Source organism: Pagrus major, chromosome 14, assembly GCF_040436345.1.
Source record: "Pagrus major chromosome 14, Pma_NU_1.0".
In the NCBI taxonomy this organism is placed as follows: Eukaryota; Metazoa; Chordata; class Actinopteri; order Spariformes; family Sparidae; genus Pagrus; species Pagrus major.
The window spans coordinates 25,536,922-25,551,692 of NC_133228.1; the positions used below are offsets into that span (position 1 = coordinate 25,536,922).

Below are 14,771 nucleotides of genomic sequence, written 5' to 3' on the forward strand. Positions count from 1 at the left end.
GACAAAAAGTCACAAATCTGTGAAACAGTCTCAGACTATGAATTCACAATAATTCCTGGTTAAAATAAGTTTAATATAAATGAGGTTCTGCACAGGAATGACCTCAGTTAGCAACACACAGCATGAAGAGCCAACAGGTCCACAGAGACTCAGACTTCTGCAGTTTGTGGTGATTTAAAGTGAGAATGAGCATTAAGGTGATTTATTAGCTGCTGTTAGCTTCCTGCAGTTACTGAGCAGCTAGCTGAATGACTCGCTCCGTAGCATTTGTTGTGCTAACTGCTGCTACTAGCTGAGCTCTGAACAGCCTGTTTCACTTATAAATACAAAGTTAGCAGCTAACAGCCTCCGAACAACCCGTCCTCTCGGACCCGCGGGCCCGGGAGAGGCTGGCGGGGCTGCGCGGAGTGTAGCGGGATGTTTTCCCAGCTAAGTTGGCTAACACAGGCTACTTGTGGTTTCCTGCTCCTCTGCTCCAGCAGCGAGCAGGCGGATAACACGCATAGCTGGCTGCTAACGTTAGCTCCGCTCGGAACAAACAGCCCCCGAGAGGCCCCGAACCGGTCCACACACTCACACCCGCCGCCGAAGCTGCTCCCGCACTCTTAACTACACTTTTATGGGCCTACAGGTGACTGGTGAGCGGGGAGCAGAGCGAAACGGAGGGTTTTCGCAGGAACTCACCTCGTATGAGAAAACAGAAACTACACAACAACAGGCTCCGCAGCACGACTCCCATCTTTCTGCCGTTTCGTGGCCCTGCGGCCGCTCCGCTCAGCGCAGCCTTCCCATCGCTGCGGCCGCGTCCTGCGCCTCCAAACACGGACACTCCGCCGATATCAGGTCCTGGTCGAGCTGCGACACGCGTTAAACGATCCCCGCGTCCATCCCGGCTGCTCGCGAACTGCGTTGGATCAACTCTCCGTCTCACATTGTCCTGCAGGAGATCCGTCGTCTCCTTCCGCTGTGAGGAAGCTGCTCCCCCCGCTGCTCCTGCTGCTGCTGCTCCTCCTCCTCCTCCTCCTCCTCCTCCTCGGCTCCGCTGCTTTCTATTGTTGTTCTGGTTTCACGCTCTCCAGCCAAAGATAATGTTACAGCACGGAACCCGCCCCGCTGCCTGCACGTCTCACTGGTGCCGTATGAGCAGAACCGGACCCCGGAGCAGAGGGACGGGCCGCCGCACGGAGCGAAGTTCGGCTCACACGCACATTCCTGCGGGACTAGTTTCTCACAGAGGGACACACGCACACTGTTACAGCGACCCACCGACAACATGGAGCACACAGATAAGTTCTGATGGGTTCCGTTTCAACCGCCACTTTACCAACTGTGTGCGGTCCAAACGAGCCGCAGGGGAAGTACTGATCAGTGGCTCCAACCCAGAGTCCAACTTCACGTTCCTGTCCCGCAGCTGATCCGGTCTGTAGAGGACCGGACCGGACCGGACCTGAGCGCCGAATGAACAGAAACTCACACATGAATATGAGAATAGAGATGAAGTTCATGGGAAACAGACAGAACCAGATTAAACCCATACGTTTGATTTAAAACGGTTAAAAATCAAAGGAGGTTCTGAGCATGAGGTGAAATTTAAAGGTGCCATTTGTAAGAAAAGTTGATTTTTGAGTTTCATTAAAGCGTCAGTTTTTGACTTGTTGGGAATGAAACTCAAAAATCAACTTTTTCATAACAAATGGCACCTTTAAAGATTATCATGAGGATTTTGATAGCAAGTCTGAATACGGAGAGAGAAGAAGCACAAAACTCAAAGTCTGAAGACCAAAGAGTCATAAAATATGTGAAATCACAAGAAATGCAACTGTTTTACTGTGAAGCTCCAGAAATGTTTCGTGAACTACGACACTTCACCTGACTTTCATCAGCAGGAGGGAGGAGATGATGACTGGGTTTATTTTTTGGGTGAACTGCTCCTTTAACTTCAAGTCACAACTCCCAGATTTATCTGAATATTAACTTTAAAGTCTGAGACATTAACATGGTCATTTGTCGTCGTACCAACATCAACATCCAGACTTTAATCTCATGTCACAGCTGAATGAATTAATCTTTATTTACATCAATAAATCACATAAATAAGTTCAGCTGCGTAAAGTTTACTGAAAGATAAAAGTCATAATGATACTAACTGTTTTACATCTGGATCAATATTCACATCCCCTTTAATCAAGTCAACACATCACACTGACACTGTAGACAAAAAGGAAAGTTAGAAAAAAGGTCATTTTCAACATTTATTCGATGTTTTGTTGTGAAAATGACACAAGAGTCCGTCAATTAACAAACAAATCTAATTAAACTGTTTTAATCTCATTGTATGTAATTACAGTATTTAATCGTGAAACTGTCAGTGAAAGTGTTTTACGTGTTCATGTTGTTTACATCAAAGTGTATTAGTAACTGTGTCGATGTGTTAGTGTGTTTGTAGAACCAGAGGCTGATCTGTGAACAGACAGGACAGCTGGTGTGAGGTGACATGTTCACAGGGTGCAGTGGGGCTGCTGGTGCTGTGCCGTCACTGTCGGGTCGGTCGTCTGGACCTCTGCAGGACTTTTCGTTCTGCTGCAGACAGAACTCAGTAAAACAACGACAACATTCAAAAATCACTTTTTTTTTAATCCTTACAAGAACAAAACATCAAATTCCAAACTTATGCAAAAGCATCACTTCACAGAACGAGACCAAACTATTACCATCGTGTAATTAATTAGACACTGTAGAAAGCAAAGAGGTGCAAACAACCATCAGTGCAGCTGCAGCTTCAGTCCGTGTCTGCAGAGGCCCCCAGGCTGCTGCTGCCCCCTGCTGGTGGAGCGAAGCTGCAGCAGCAGAGGCCCTCAGGCTGCTGCTGCCCCCTGCTGGTGGAGCGAAGCTGCAGCAGCGGGGGGCATCAGGCTGCTGCTGCCCCCTGCTGGTGGAGCGAAGCTGCAGCAGCGGGGGGCATCAGGCTGCTGCTGCCCCCTGCCGGTGGAGCGAAGCTGCAGCACTGACACCACCACCCCCCCACACACACACACCGACATCCAATACAAATGTACTTATTATAGGAAAATAGTGCGCGGCCAGTGTATTCTTACCTATGAAAAACAATCTAATATTCCAAAAGAAGCATATCATATTATCAAAAACACAGGATACAATAGTGCATCGAAGTTTAAAGAATTGCATCCATCGTTTAGATCTTCATCCACGTGTGAACGAGAAAAATGTGGACAAAATACAAAAAAACGACACAGTGAGAGTGAGTCCGACATCTAGACTGAGTGATTGAAGAAGCAGCCACAGGCTCGTATGGATGAAGCATGTGGCAGTAAAAAGACATGCAGGTGTTCATCTTATACACAAAGAGCTCCTCCACCATCAAACGCACACATCTGCGTCCGCACGTCCACCGTCGCTCCACACGATCCACCTCAGAGGCTTCCTGAGATTCAGGGAATAAAAATATTGCTGTTTGTTCTCCGTCTTCCATCGGCAGCTCCGGTTTTCTCTACAGTCAGCGGGACGAGAGCTAAACCAGCCGGGCCGCGGTCACCGGCGGGTCGGGGTGACGTACGACCTCCGGCTCGGCCCAGACTCAGACTCAGACTCAGAGATGAACCCAGAGACGAGATTAAAGGCAAAACAGTTCACGAAAAGTCACAATCTTTAGACTGAAGTCTGAATCTGCTTGTTGCTGCCAGCAGGATTATTGTGATTTCACTTTTAAACTTCTTCATCAACACATTTCTTTTGCAACATTTTTCAGCACATAAAAAAAAATCTTTTTGTCGAATCACAAAACTCGTTATCGCACAAAATCAGCTGTTCTCATTTTGTTTTATTTAGTTTGGAGTTTTTCTAATTATCACAACGTGTATGGAAGTTTATTGTATTGTGAGTTATAACGACAAGATCAAGTAAATCAAAAAAGTTGGTGATTTATAAGACGATTAAAAATGTCTTGTTATAACTTTTGTTAATTCTCAATTATTATTTTAACACATTTAATCTTTTTGTTGACAGAATCAGCTGTTTTCATTTGGTATCAAGTCATCACGAGAACTTCTTTTAATGATTTTATAATCTGATGTAATAAAAATGTGTTATATAACAAGATAAAGTGACGCGTTGCTGAATCTGAAGGTGAAATTAAAAAGATCTCATCGTGTCATCGTATCAGAACTTTTCATGTCAGAAAAGAAAATTGGCTTTTTTTCATGTTGGCAGCAAAAACACTTAAAGAAATCAGAATTTGAGAAAAAGATGAGAGATGACAGCGTCTCACGTCCATCGGGACGGATTTATGAGATTATTTGATTCGTCTCAAACAAAAATCTTTTTAAATTCACCGAATCACAATAAACGTTTTGATTTAAAATCACGTCACAGTGACGACTGTGAAAACATGAAACAGTTCAACAGAAACAATTAAGTTTTTAATCAGGGAGGAGCGAAGTGTGAAGTTTGTGTCCAACACTAAATTAATTAAACTCAAAGCAGCCTGTAGATTAAAGGAGCAGTCTGTAGATTAAAGGAGCAGTCTGTAGATTAAAGGAGCAGTCTGTAGGTTAAAGGAGCAGTCTGTAGTCTAAAGGAGCAGTCTGTAGATTAAAGGAGCAGTCTGTAGGTTAAAGGAGCAGTCTGTAGGTTAAAGGAGCAGTCTGTAGGTTAAAGGAGCAGCCTGTAGATTAAAGGAGCAGTCTGTAGGTTAAAGGAGCAGTAGGGCAGGAGGACAGGTGTAGGACCATGATGCACCTGGGTGGGCCTGTGGTTTTTTACCAGAACAGGAAAGACACGCAGGAACGTTGAACTTGTTTTTCCTGCGTACATTTCACGGTGCAGCTGTGGCTCTTGTGAAGTTTGATTTAAAGTTTGATTTTGATTATCCGACAAATATTAAAATTCTGACTTTGAATTTCTTCTACAAAACTACACAGTGCTCCTTTAAGTACATATTTAATTTTATAATTATTATTATATATGCTGTTTATGCTTTTGTGCGAGGTAAAGTCCTCTTTAAAAACCTTTGTCGAATCTAATGATTAATGTTTTTGGTGATCTGATCACGGACGTCTGTCGGTTAAGATGCTCGTGCTGCAGACGCCCTGAGAGGCAGGTGAGATAATAAATGAAGGAACCTGAAAATATTCTCCAGGTAAAACATCTGGTCCAGCTGTTCTTCAGTCATAAACACAGGAGAGAAAACGATTTAAATCAGACGTGGAAAATAATTTACCAGACTGTTTTTCTCTCACTGGCCTCTCCGGGCTTCCGTAGAGCACCAGGTAACATCTACACAACACAGCAGGTGTTTGCTTTCTGTCCAATATTTAGTTTGGAAAAAAAAGTTTGGCCCTGTTTTAAATAATCCAACGGGTTTTATCTGAAGAACAAAAAGAGGATTTTACCCACGAATGTTAAAACCAATGCAGATGAAGAGTCTGTCTGAGTGTCACTCGTCTCGGTCTCTCAGATCTTAGAGTTAATAAACAGGACGATATAAACTCTGACAGCTGTGTGGTTATTTCAAAATAATACATTCCCCCTCGGCCAATCAGAATCGAGTGTTCTCCTCTCTGATGTAGTGAAGGACGCGTTCCATTACTGTGTGACTTTGTGCCGTTTTGAAATTAAAACATCATCAAATGATCGTTAACGATCTAAAGTGAAGGAATCTGCAGTCGGGCTCATTGTCCTTCACAGCTTCCGTCCTGACAGTGTCCCCCTCACACCTCATAGTGCAGGTCGTTCAGCTCCAGTCTCGTGTAATGGCGTCTGTCGAAGGACTCCATCGCCTTGCGGCCTCCGACAGCCAACGCGAGCGTGAGCACGGCGAGCCCGAGCACCATGAAGGCCACCACGCCGCTCTTCAAGGCCCCCCGTGCTGCAACCGCCTTCCCCCGCACGATGCTTGAATTCTGGAGGGCGTGGTCGGACTGGACGGCATCTTTGGGCACGATGACCAGACTGGCTGCTGGAGTCGTCCTCGTGGTGGACGGGTCAGTGGTGGTGGTTGTCCTGGTGGTAGGAGGAGGACTGGTAGTAGTGGTGGTGGTGGTGGTGGTAGGAGCAATGGTGGTGGTGGTGGTGGTAGGAGCAGTGGTGGTGGTGGTTGTGGTGCTGGTGGTGGTGGTGGTAGGAGCAGTGGTGGTGGTAGGAGCAGTGGTAGTGGTGGTGGTAGGAGCAGAGGTGGTGGTGGTGGTGGTGGTTGTGGTGGTGGTTGTAGTAGGTGGAGGAGGAGTTGTAGTCGTGGTTGTAGTGGTTGTAGCAGTGTTGGGCTGTGGTTTGTCAGTAGTTCTTGGTGCAGCCTCTTTGTTGACCGTTACAACAGGAAGTGATGTCGTGGAGCTCTGAGCTGGCCGGGCGGTGGAGGTGGTGGTGGAGGTGGAGGTGGTGGTGGAGGTGGAGGTGGTGGGGGCGGTGGTGGTGGTGGTGGTGACAGGATGAGGCCTTACTTTCTTGGTTGCTTTATTTTGCTTTCTGGGGGTCTTGTTTGGCTTTTTCACGGCAGCGGTGGTCGCAGCTGTTGTTGTAGTTGTGGAGGTGGAGGTGGTGGTGGAGGGGGATGTGGTGGTGGAGGGGGATGTGGTGGTGGTGGTGGTGGGAGGTTCTGGAGCTACTGGAGGCATCGTGGCGATGATGATGATGGGTGGAGGAGCTGTTGTGGTGGCGGGAGCTGGTGTGGTGGTGGTGGTGGCGGCGGGTGGTGTCGTGGTCGGTGCAGAGGTGGTGGTTGTTGTGGTGCTTGGTGTTGTTGTTGTACTTTGTGTGGTGGTGGTTGTAGTGGTGGTGGTGGGTGGTGTCGTTGGGGCTGGTGTGTTGCTGGTGGTGCTGGTGCTGGTGGTTTGTCCTGTGGTGGTCGTCATGGCGACAGGTCTGATGGTGGTTGGATGAATCAAACCTGGAAGGAGACAAAGTGAAATTTAAACAAAGCATCATTTCATCAATCACCTCCACCTAACAGGAAGTCAGCCATTTTGAATGTTTCTGCTCTTTTCTGCCGTTTTGGACTTTAACGAGCTCGTCCAACAGCTTTGACCCGACCCACTTCACATTTCCACGGGCCGGTCTGAACGCCTTCGTGATGAAGAGTTATTAAAAGCTTGAGTTTTTGTCGAACGGCGCGGTCGTAGCGGCACGACGAAGGCCGATGATTCACCATGAAACAAGAAATTGTTGTAACTCCACAGCGCCCCCCGGTGGCAGCAGAATATAACATGTTGATTAAACCACTTCTCCATTAGGATACAGTCACAGCGCCACCTACTGGCAGCAGGAAGTCAGCCTCATCTGATAATCAATATTAATTAATTGATTTATTTATTGAAGGTGTGTATTCAGGAGCAGTGCACAGCTTCTCAGCTGTACCACAGTTAACTCACAGCTGTTAGAATAAAACATTAAAGTATAAAAACAGTTATAGGACAACACGTCATCACCGTACAACCACAACAACAACAACAACAACAACAACAACAACCAGAATTCATGTTCACGTTATCTTCATGTTTGATCCTCCATGTGATTACTCAGTTTACCTTTGTAGATGTCGTAGGTGTTGATGCCGTCCTGAGCCTTCGTCAGAGGACAGTCCTGCTCCGTCTGACAGTGGAACAGGAAGCAGTTCTCCTCACCGGCGTGCTTGTTGGCGTTGAACACAGCCATGTTGCACTTTGCACCTTCAGACACAAACACATGGAGTCACGATACTGTCACATCTTAATCACAGAGTATAATCACATCATTATGATACAGTGAAAATACTAACGTCAGTGCACACCTGATGTTAACATGCATCACTTCCTGCTCTGTCTGAAACAAACCCGTCCATCACTGGGACAAACAGACTCCATGTTTCTACTCAAAGACAGAAAGAAGTTCATGGAGTCTGGTGATGTGGTTACTGGTTCAGTGGTTGGATCAGTTGAAACAGACGGTGTCGACCTGTTCTGCATGTTGTTTCTTCTTCTTCTTCGTCAGAGGAAGTCAGTTGAGCAGGTGTTCCTTCATGTGAGTCCACGCCGCTGACAGGATGTGGTCACATGTGGTCCAGACCTCCTCTGAATGTGGTCTGAGTGATGGGTCACTCAGGATGGATGCTGACACCGGGTCTGAACCGGGCCTCTGTTAGGTTCCTTTACAGTGTTCAGGTCTTTTGAATTAACAGCATCATACTCGTTTTAACATAACCAAGTTTTTACTGACGAAATCTGGAGTTTTTTTTAAATATCTGTGCGACGTCCTTAGAAATAAAAAGCTCTCACATCTCAGTGTGAGACAGAACGAGCCTGTCGCTGAGTCTCACTTCAGTGTTTTCAAAGGCAGCCGTCTGGACTGGATCCTAAAATGTACCTCGACGAACTAACAGGACTGTAGTTTGGGTGTTTGGAGCCAATCATCATCGAGACTTTATGAGACTATATTAGAGTTTTTATCGTTCAGTTAAATGATGATCCGACATTTAGGAACATCAGAGAAACTTCTCATCTCTTTTCACGTCCTTAAATTAGTATTAAATAACGTATGTTAATCTGTGTTGAGCAGCAGGTGTCTGTGAACACACCGTCTGTTTCACTGAACCAGTAACCACAACATCACCAGACTCCCTTCACAAATGTAGTGATTTTAAGAGTTGTTGAGTCAAAACAAACTTTATAAACTGTGTGAAACTCTGTCTCTGACTGATTCTGACTTATTTGTTCCTTCTTGTGAATTCAGCAAATGTTCTACATGAACTTCTTTCTGTCTTTCTGTAGAAACATGGAGTCTGTTTGTCAGTGATGGACGGGTTTGTTTCATACAGAGCAGGAAGTGACATCACATCAGATGCAGGTTCATGTAGCTGAGAACAGCCTCAAACATGTCCATACAGCTGACATCACACAACATCAGCCCACTGCTGGACATGATGAAGGTTTTCATGATGTCAGGTTCATGACTCCTGAGTCCAGACCTGATGACCTCACCTGGTTTGACCTCCTCTGAGCAGCAGGCGAGGACACAGTCCCGCTCCGACCTCACCACCCGGGCGTCCATGGCCGTCGTCTGTCTGTTTAAGGCCAGCCTGACGTTGACGATAACACTCTGGTGTTGTCTGGAGAAACACGTCTCCGGTTCCACGGCTGACACAGGAAGTGATGTCATCAGCAGCAGCACGGCGGCGAGAAGCAGCCCGAGCGTCCACGAGGGTCGAGCGGAGGCTGAAGGAGTCATGGCTGCAGCAGATCAACAGTCTGATCAGAAACCGCTCAGTGTCCACAGCAGGAGAGAACAGATCCACACGAATGTCCTGCAGCAGGAGACACAGGAGGATTAAAGGCTCATCTAACAGGAAGAGGGAGGCGAGATGTGACTGCATTTTACTGTTTGGGTGAACTGTTCCTTTAAACTGTGATCACAGCTGGTAAAGTGAGTATTCAGAACCAAAGTACCAAAATACTCATTGAAAATGTTACTGAACTGAAGTTGTCACTGCAATAAAACGTCTCCTGTGGCTGGAGTTTGAGCGAATAACATTATTTACAGTAAAAATTAACATTTGACATATCAGCTGATGAAGTAGCTGCGGCTAACGTGTTAGCTCAACGGTTCCTGCTTCCTGCTCCTGTTGTCAAAAATATCAAAGCATTGACACGTGGATCCTGTGGATCCTGTGGATCCGTCCTACAGCTGCTCTCTCTTCTCTCAGCCGGTGATCTCAAGTTTCTACGTCTCACTGGTGTGATGATTTTTCACGGTGTCATCGAACGAGTATCGATATTTTTCGAGATGTCGTATCGAAGTCAGACGTTACGGCATCGTGACATCAGTGCTTCCTGATGAATGTGAAGGAATATTCAGCTTCCTGGATGTAATTTAACTTCCATGTTGACGCAGACGGGTCATCAGAATAACTCTGACATGACAGTGTTGTGAGCAGCTGAACAGGCCGACGGTCGACTGACAGAAATAAAGTCGCTCAGTGCTGATTACAGAAAACAAAATGAGCCCAGACGAACGAGATGGAGTGGAAAAGGAAACAAACTGGAAACTGAGTCCGATTAAGAACCGAGTTAATGAGGAAGTCATTATTTCCTCTCTGGTGTAGAAAACAAGTCTCCAGAGAGAAGAAGAAAAGTCTCCTGCGGATCATCGTGACGAGAGTTTCTAGAAGTTTCCAAAGCAGACGACAGAAAGACGAAACACTTTGTGGAGCGTTCAAACCCTCATCAGGGTACGAGACCAGAACTTCTTCTGTTCTGTCCGAGTCCCAGATCTGTCTCGGCTGACAACCACAGAACAAAGAGAGCTAAATTAGAAAAATCAATCCCTGCAGTAAAAATAGGAATCTAAAAATGGCAGCTGCTCCTTCAGGAGCCGGCGAGAAGCTTCCACATTTAGATCCCTGCTGCAGGTGAGCGAGGTCAGTCAGGACTGTTTCTGGCTTCAGCTTTCAGATTAAAACGAGAACTATGTGCTTATAATAATGGTGCTGTTCGGAGCGGAGACTCACCGGGCCGACGGTGTGAACAGTCCTCCATCAGATGCTCAGTGGATCTCTGGGTCCACAGTCCACGCAGGAGGACTTTAGCCCGTCTCCTGTGAGGGACAGGGAGGCTTTAGTTCACCTTATCTCCTTTACAGCTGCTGCTATCGGACCCACTATCACCAGGTGTGTTTGCACCTTGATCGCGTCTGCAGCTTCACATCCAAACCACTGACAAACATTAAGAGACGCCGATTTGTTCGACACATTCAGAGTTGTGAAAGTCAAAGTTCTGAAAAAAAAAGAGGAAATTCTCTCAAGAAAGTGGCGCCTGACGCCTGACGTGTTCCCACACTAATAATCTTTCTATCACGAGCGGCAGGACAGGCTGCTGAACGCGTGCATGTGAGTTTGGTTTCTGCAGAGTGAAGAATGAGGGAGTGACAGCGGGTCAGAACCCCAGAACTTCAGGGTCCACATCAACATTGGAGCTTATGAGGGAGTTGGTGGTTCTCTCGTGTGAGTCTGTGGACCTGTGACAGACAGCTGACATGGTGACGCGTCGGGAACATTCAACATTACTGAAACATGAACGACGTGAGAAAGTTGATTCATTCATTTATCAACTTTCTCAACAGTTCACGGCGTTCATAACGTTTTGGGACGGATCCACCTGACTGTTGTGATTTGAACCCGTCAGCCACCGTAGACGTCCTCCCAAAAATCATACGTCAGTCTGTGATAATAAGAACGGTGAATACTCAAAGTGAGTGAGGGATTATTGGGATACAGGTGCACGTGTGGACGTGCAGTAACATTAAAATATGTGGCAGAATAAACAATCAAGTGAAGCCCTGAAATATCCAGAAGTGACTGTGAGCGCTGTTTACAGACCAACACATCCACTGAGGTCCCGTGAGGACGGAAGGGGCGTGGCCTCAGCTCTACCTGTGGTGCAGCTGTGCAACCAGCTGAGCTCCCACAGAACTCAAGTTCTTCTTCAACCCTCTCACCTGTTACCAACATGCGACCCGACCCGTCCTGTCAGTCTGCGACCCGACCCGTCCTGTCTTGTCCTGATTTTAAATTAATTAATTATTATTATTATTATTAATATTTCTTCTGTAACTAAACATCTGATGACATCACACATCTGGAAACTCCTGCTCCGGTCGGGCGAACTCGCTCCCGTTCGGTTGAGAACTGGAGCTGAGCGAAGGAGTTCGCGCTCGTGCGGAGCGGTTCTTGTAGAGACGTGAGCACGAGGAGAGGACGGGCATCAGAATCAGCTTCCAACTGGATCGAGTCAGAATTCAAAGCAGCTGGTATCTTTACTCGTTAGCTTAGCTGCTTGTGGCGAAACGCGAACTTCTTTGGGCGAAAGCGCCGAGCGAACCCGCTTCGCGTGGGTCGGTACGCACTGAACACTGAGCTAGCTAACAGAGCTAACAGGGCTAACAGAGCTAACAGAGCTAACAGGGCTAACAGGGCTAACTGAGCTAACAGGGCTAACAGAGCTAACAGAGCTAACAGAGCTAACAGGGCTAACAGAGCTAACTGATGACACCGAGCCTCACAACACGAAGCTAACGGGCTCTTTGTGTAACTGTTCGCGCACCAGCTGCCGCGCGAACACGTCGCCGCGCGGGTTCTAATGGTGCTGATGTTCGCGCAGCCCGGAGCCTGAACCGGGACCCGAACCCGCTGCTGTGATCCAGCTGGTTCCGTCCTCACGGTCCTACCTTTATCTTCACCGAGGACGCGGATTAACTCGGAGCCGCGTCCATCGTCCCTGCGGCGGCGGTCGGTCGGTGAGACGGGTCGGTGTGAGACTGGAGGCTGAGCGCGACCCACTCGAACCAGTTCAGTCCCGGTGAGCGAACAACAGGCTCCAGCCGACCCGGGAGGACATGTTGAAGAGAAGCTGCTGCTGCCGGCGGCACGATTCACGAATCCCCCCCGGTCCAACCGCGGTTCTCTCCGCTAGATGTTCGGGCAGAAGCGGCCGCTGGTCCCGGAGGATGAAATGGATCCTGTCGGCGTCATGATGAGCAGCTGGTGGAAGAGATGGGTCCGTCTGGTTCTGTCTCCGGATGATGAACCACGTTACATGATGGCTGGTGCGGAGGATCTGCTCCTCTCAGCAGCCTGACCCATTTCAGTCTTTGTCCTCTGGAGGGGGAGGGGGGCTGCATCCCAAAACATGGCAGTGTCATCAGCACCAGCACCAGCAGGCTCGGTCCAAACATCTGCTACACAACAGTCATCTGCTCTGTGTCGTTTACGAAGCGACGTTATTAAATAAAACCAGGTTCTATTAAACAATCATCAATTATTAAAGAGACAAGAGACATGAAGGACAGGAGACACACAGACTGCAGGAGACACAGAGACTGCAGGAGACATGAGGACAGGAGACACACAGACTGCAGGAGACACAGAGACTGCAGGAGACAGGAGACACAGACTGCAGGAGACACAGACTGCAGGAGACACAGACTGCAGGAGACATGAGGACAGGAGACACAGACTGCAGGAGACATGAGACACAGACTGCAGGAGACATGAGGACAGGAGACACAGACTGCAGGAGACATGAGGACAGGAGACACACAGACTGCAGGAGACATGAGACACAGACTGCAGGAGACATGAGGACAGGAGACACAGACTGCAGGAGACCTGTGGACAGGAGACACACAGACTGCAGGAGACATGAGACACAGACTGCAGGAGACATGAGACACAGACTGCAGGAGACACAGAGACTGCAGGAGACAGGAGACACAGACTGCAGGAGACATGAGGACAGGAGACACACAGACTGCAGGAGACACAGACTGCAGGAGACATGAGACACAGACTGCAGGAGACACAGAGACTGCAGGAGACATGAGGACAGGAGACACACAGACTGCAGGAGACACAGACTGCAGGAGACACAGAGACTGCAGGAGACATGAGGACAGGAGACACAGACTGCAGGAGACATGAAGGACAGGAGACACAGACTGCAGGAGACACAGACTGCAGGAGACATGAGACACAGACTGCAGGAGACAGACTGCAGGAGACATGAGACACAGACTGCAGGAGACACAGACTGCAGGAGACACACAGACTGCAGGAGACATGAGACACAGACTGCAGGAGACATGAGGACAGGAGACACAGACTGCAGGAGACACAGACTGCAGGAGACATGAAGGACAGGAGACATGAAGGACAGGAGACACAGACTGCAGGAGACACAGACTGCAGGAGACATGAGACACAGACTGCAGGAGACAGACTGCAGGAGACATGAGACACAGACTGCAGGAGACACAGACTGCAGGAGACACACAGACTGCAGGAGACACAGACTGCAGGAGACACACAGACTGCAGGAGACATGAGACACAGACTGCAGGAGACACAGACTGCAGGAGACAGGAGACACAGACTGCAGGAGACACAGAGACTGCAGGAGACAGGAGACACAGACTGCAGGAGACATGAGACACAGACTGCAGGAGACATGAGGACAGGAGACACAGACTGCAGGAGACACAGACTGCAGGAGACATGAGGACAGGAGACACACAGACTGCAGGAGACATGAGACACAGACTGCAGGAGACATGAGACACAGACTGCAGGAGACACAGAGACTGCAGGAGACAGGAGACACAGACTGCAGGAGACATGAGGACAGGAGACACAGACTGCAGGAGACACAGACTGCAGGAGACATGAAGGACAGGAGACATGAAGGACAGGAGACACAGACTGCAGGAGACACAGACTGCAGGAGACATGAGACACAGACTGCAGGAGACAGACTGCAGGAGACATGAGACACAGACTGCAGGAGACATGAGACACAGACTGCAGGAGACACAGACTGCAGGAGACACACAGACTGCAGGAGACACACAGACTGTAGGAGACATGAAGGACAGGAGACATGAGACACACAGACTGCAGGAGACACACAGACTGCAGGAGACATGAAGGACAGGAGACATGAGACACACAGACTGCAGGAGACACACAGACTGCAGGAGACATGAAGGACAGGAGACACACAGACTGCAGGAGACACAGACTGCAGGATACATTAAGGACAGGAGACATGAGACACACAGACTGCAGGAGACATGGAGGACAGGAGACACACAGACTGCAGGAGACACAGACTGCAGGAGACATGGAGGACAGGAGACACACAGACTGCAGGAGACACAGACTGCAGGATACATTAAGGACAGGAGACATGAGACACACAGACTGCAGGAGACATGGAGGACAGGAGACATGAGGA

The 14,771-nt window shown here is 48.3% G+C and overlaps 2 protein-coding genes across 2 annotated transcripts in view; both read right to left on the reverse strand.

Moving 5' to 3' along the window:
- lrp6 (low density lipoprotein receptor-related protein 6) overlaps positions 1 to 988 on the reverse strand; it is a 40,623-nt gene extending 39,635 nt beyond the window's left edge. The window contains exon 1 of the mRNA XM_073481051.1: positions 685 to 988. Within this exon, the coding sequence (XP_073337152.1) occupies positions 685 to 739 (55 nt within the window). The 5' untranslated portion in view covers positions 740 to 988. The remainder of the gene's footprint in view (positions 1 to 684) is intronic.
- mansc1 (MANSC domain containing 1) lies at positions 775 to 10,570 on the reverse strand. The gene is made up of 8 exons (XM_073480433.1): positions 10,493 to 10,570; positions 8,967 to 9,289; positions 7,539 to 7,679; positions 6,122 to 6,901; positions 5,733 to 5,974; positions 1,325 to 1,447; positions 1,096 to 1,227; positions 775 to 855 (listed from the first exon to the last, which is right to left on the reverse strand). The coding sequence occupies exons 2-8, from the start codon at positions 9,211 to 9,213 to the stop codon at positions 775 to 777; spliced, it is 1,746 nt and encodes a 581-aa protein (XP_073336534.1). The 5' UTR covers positions 9,214 to 9,289; positions 10,493 to 10,570.
- Between the last annotated feature and the right edge of the window lie 4,201 nt (positions 10,571 to 14,771).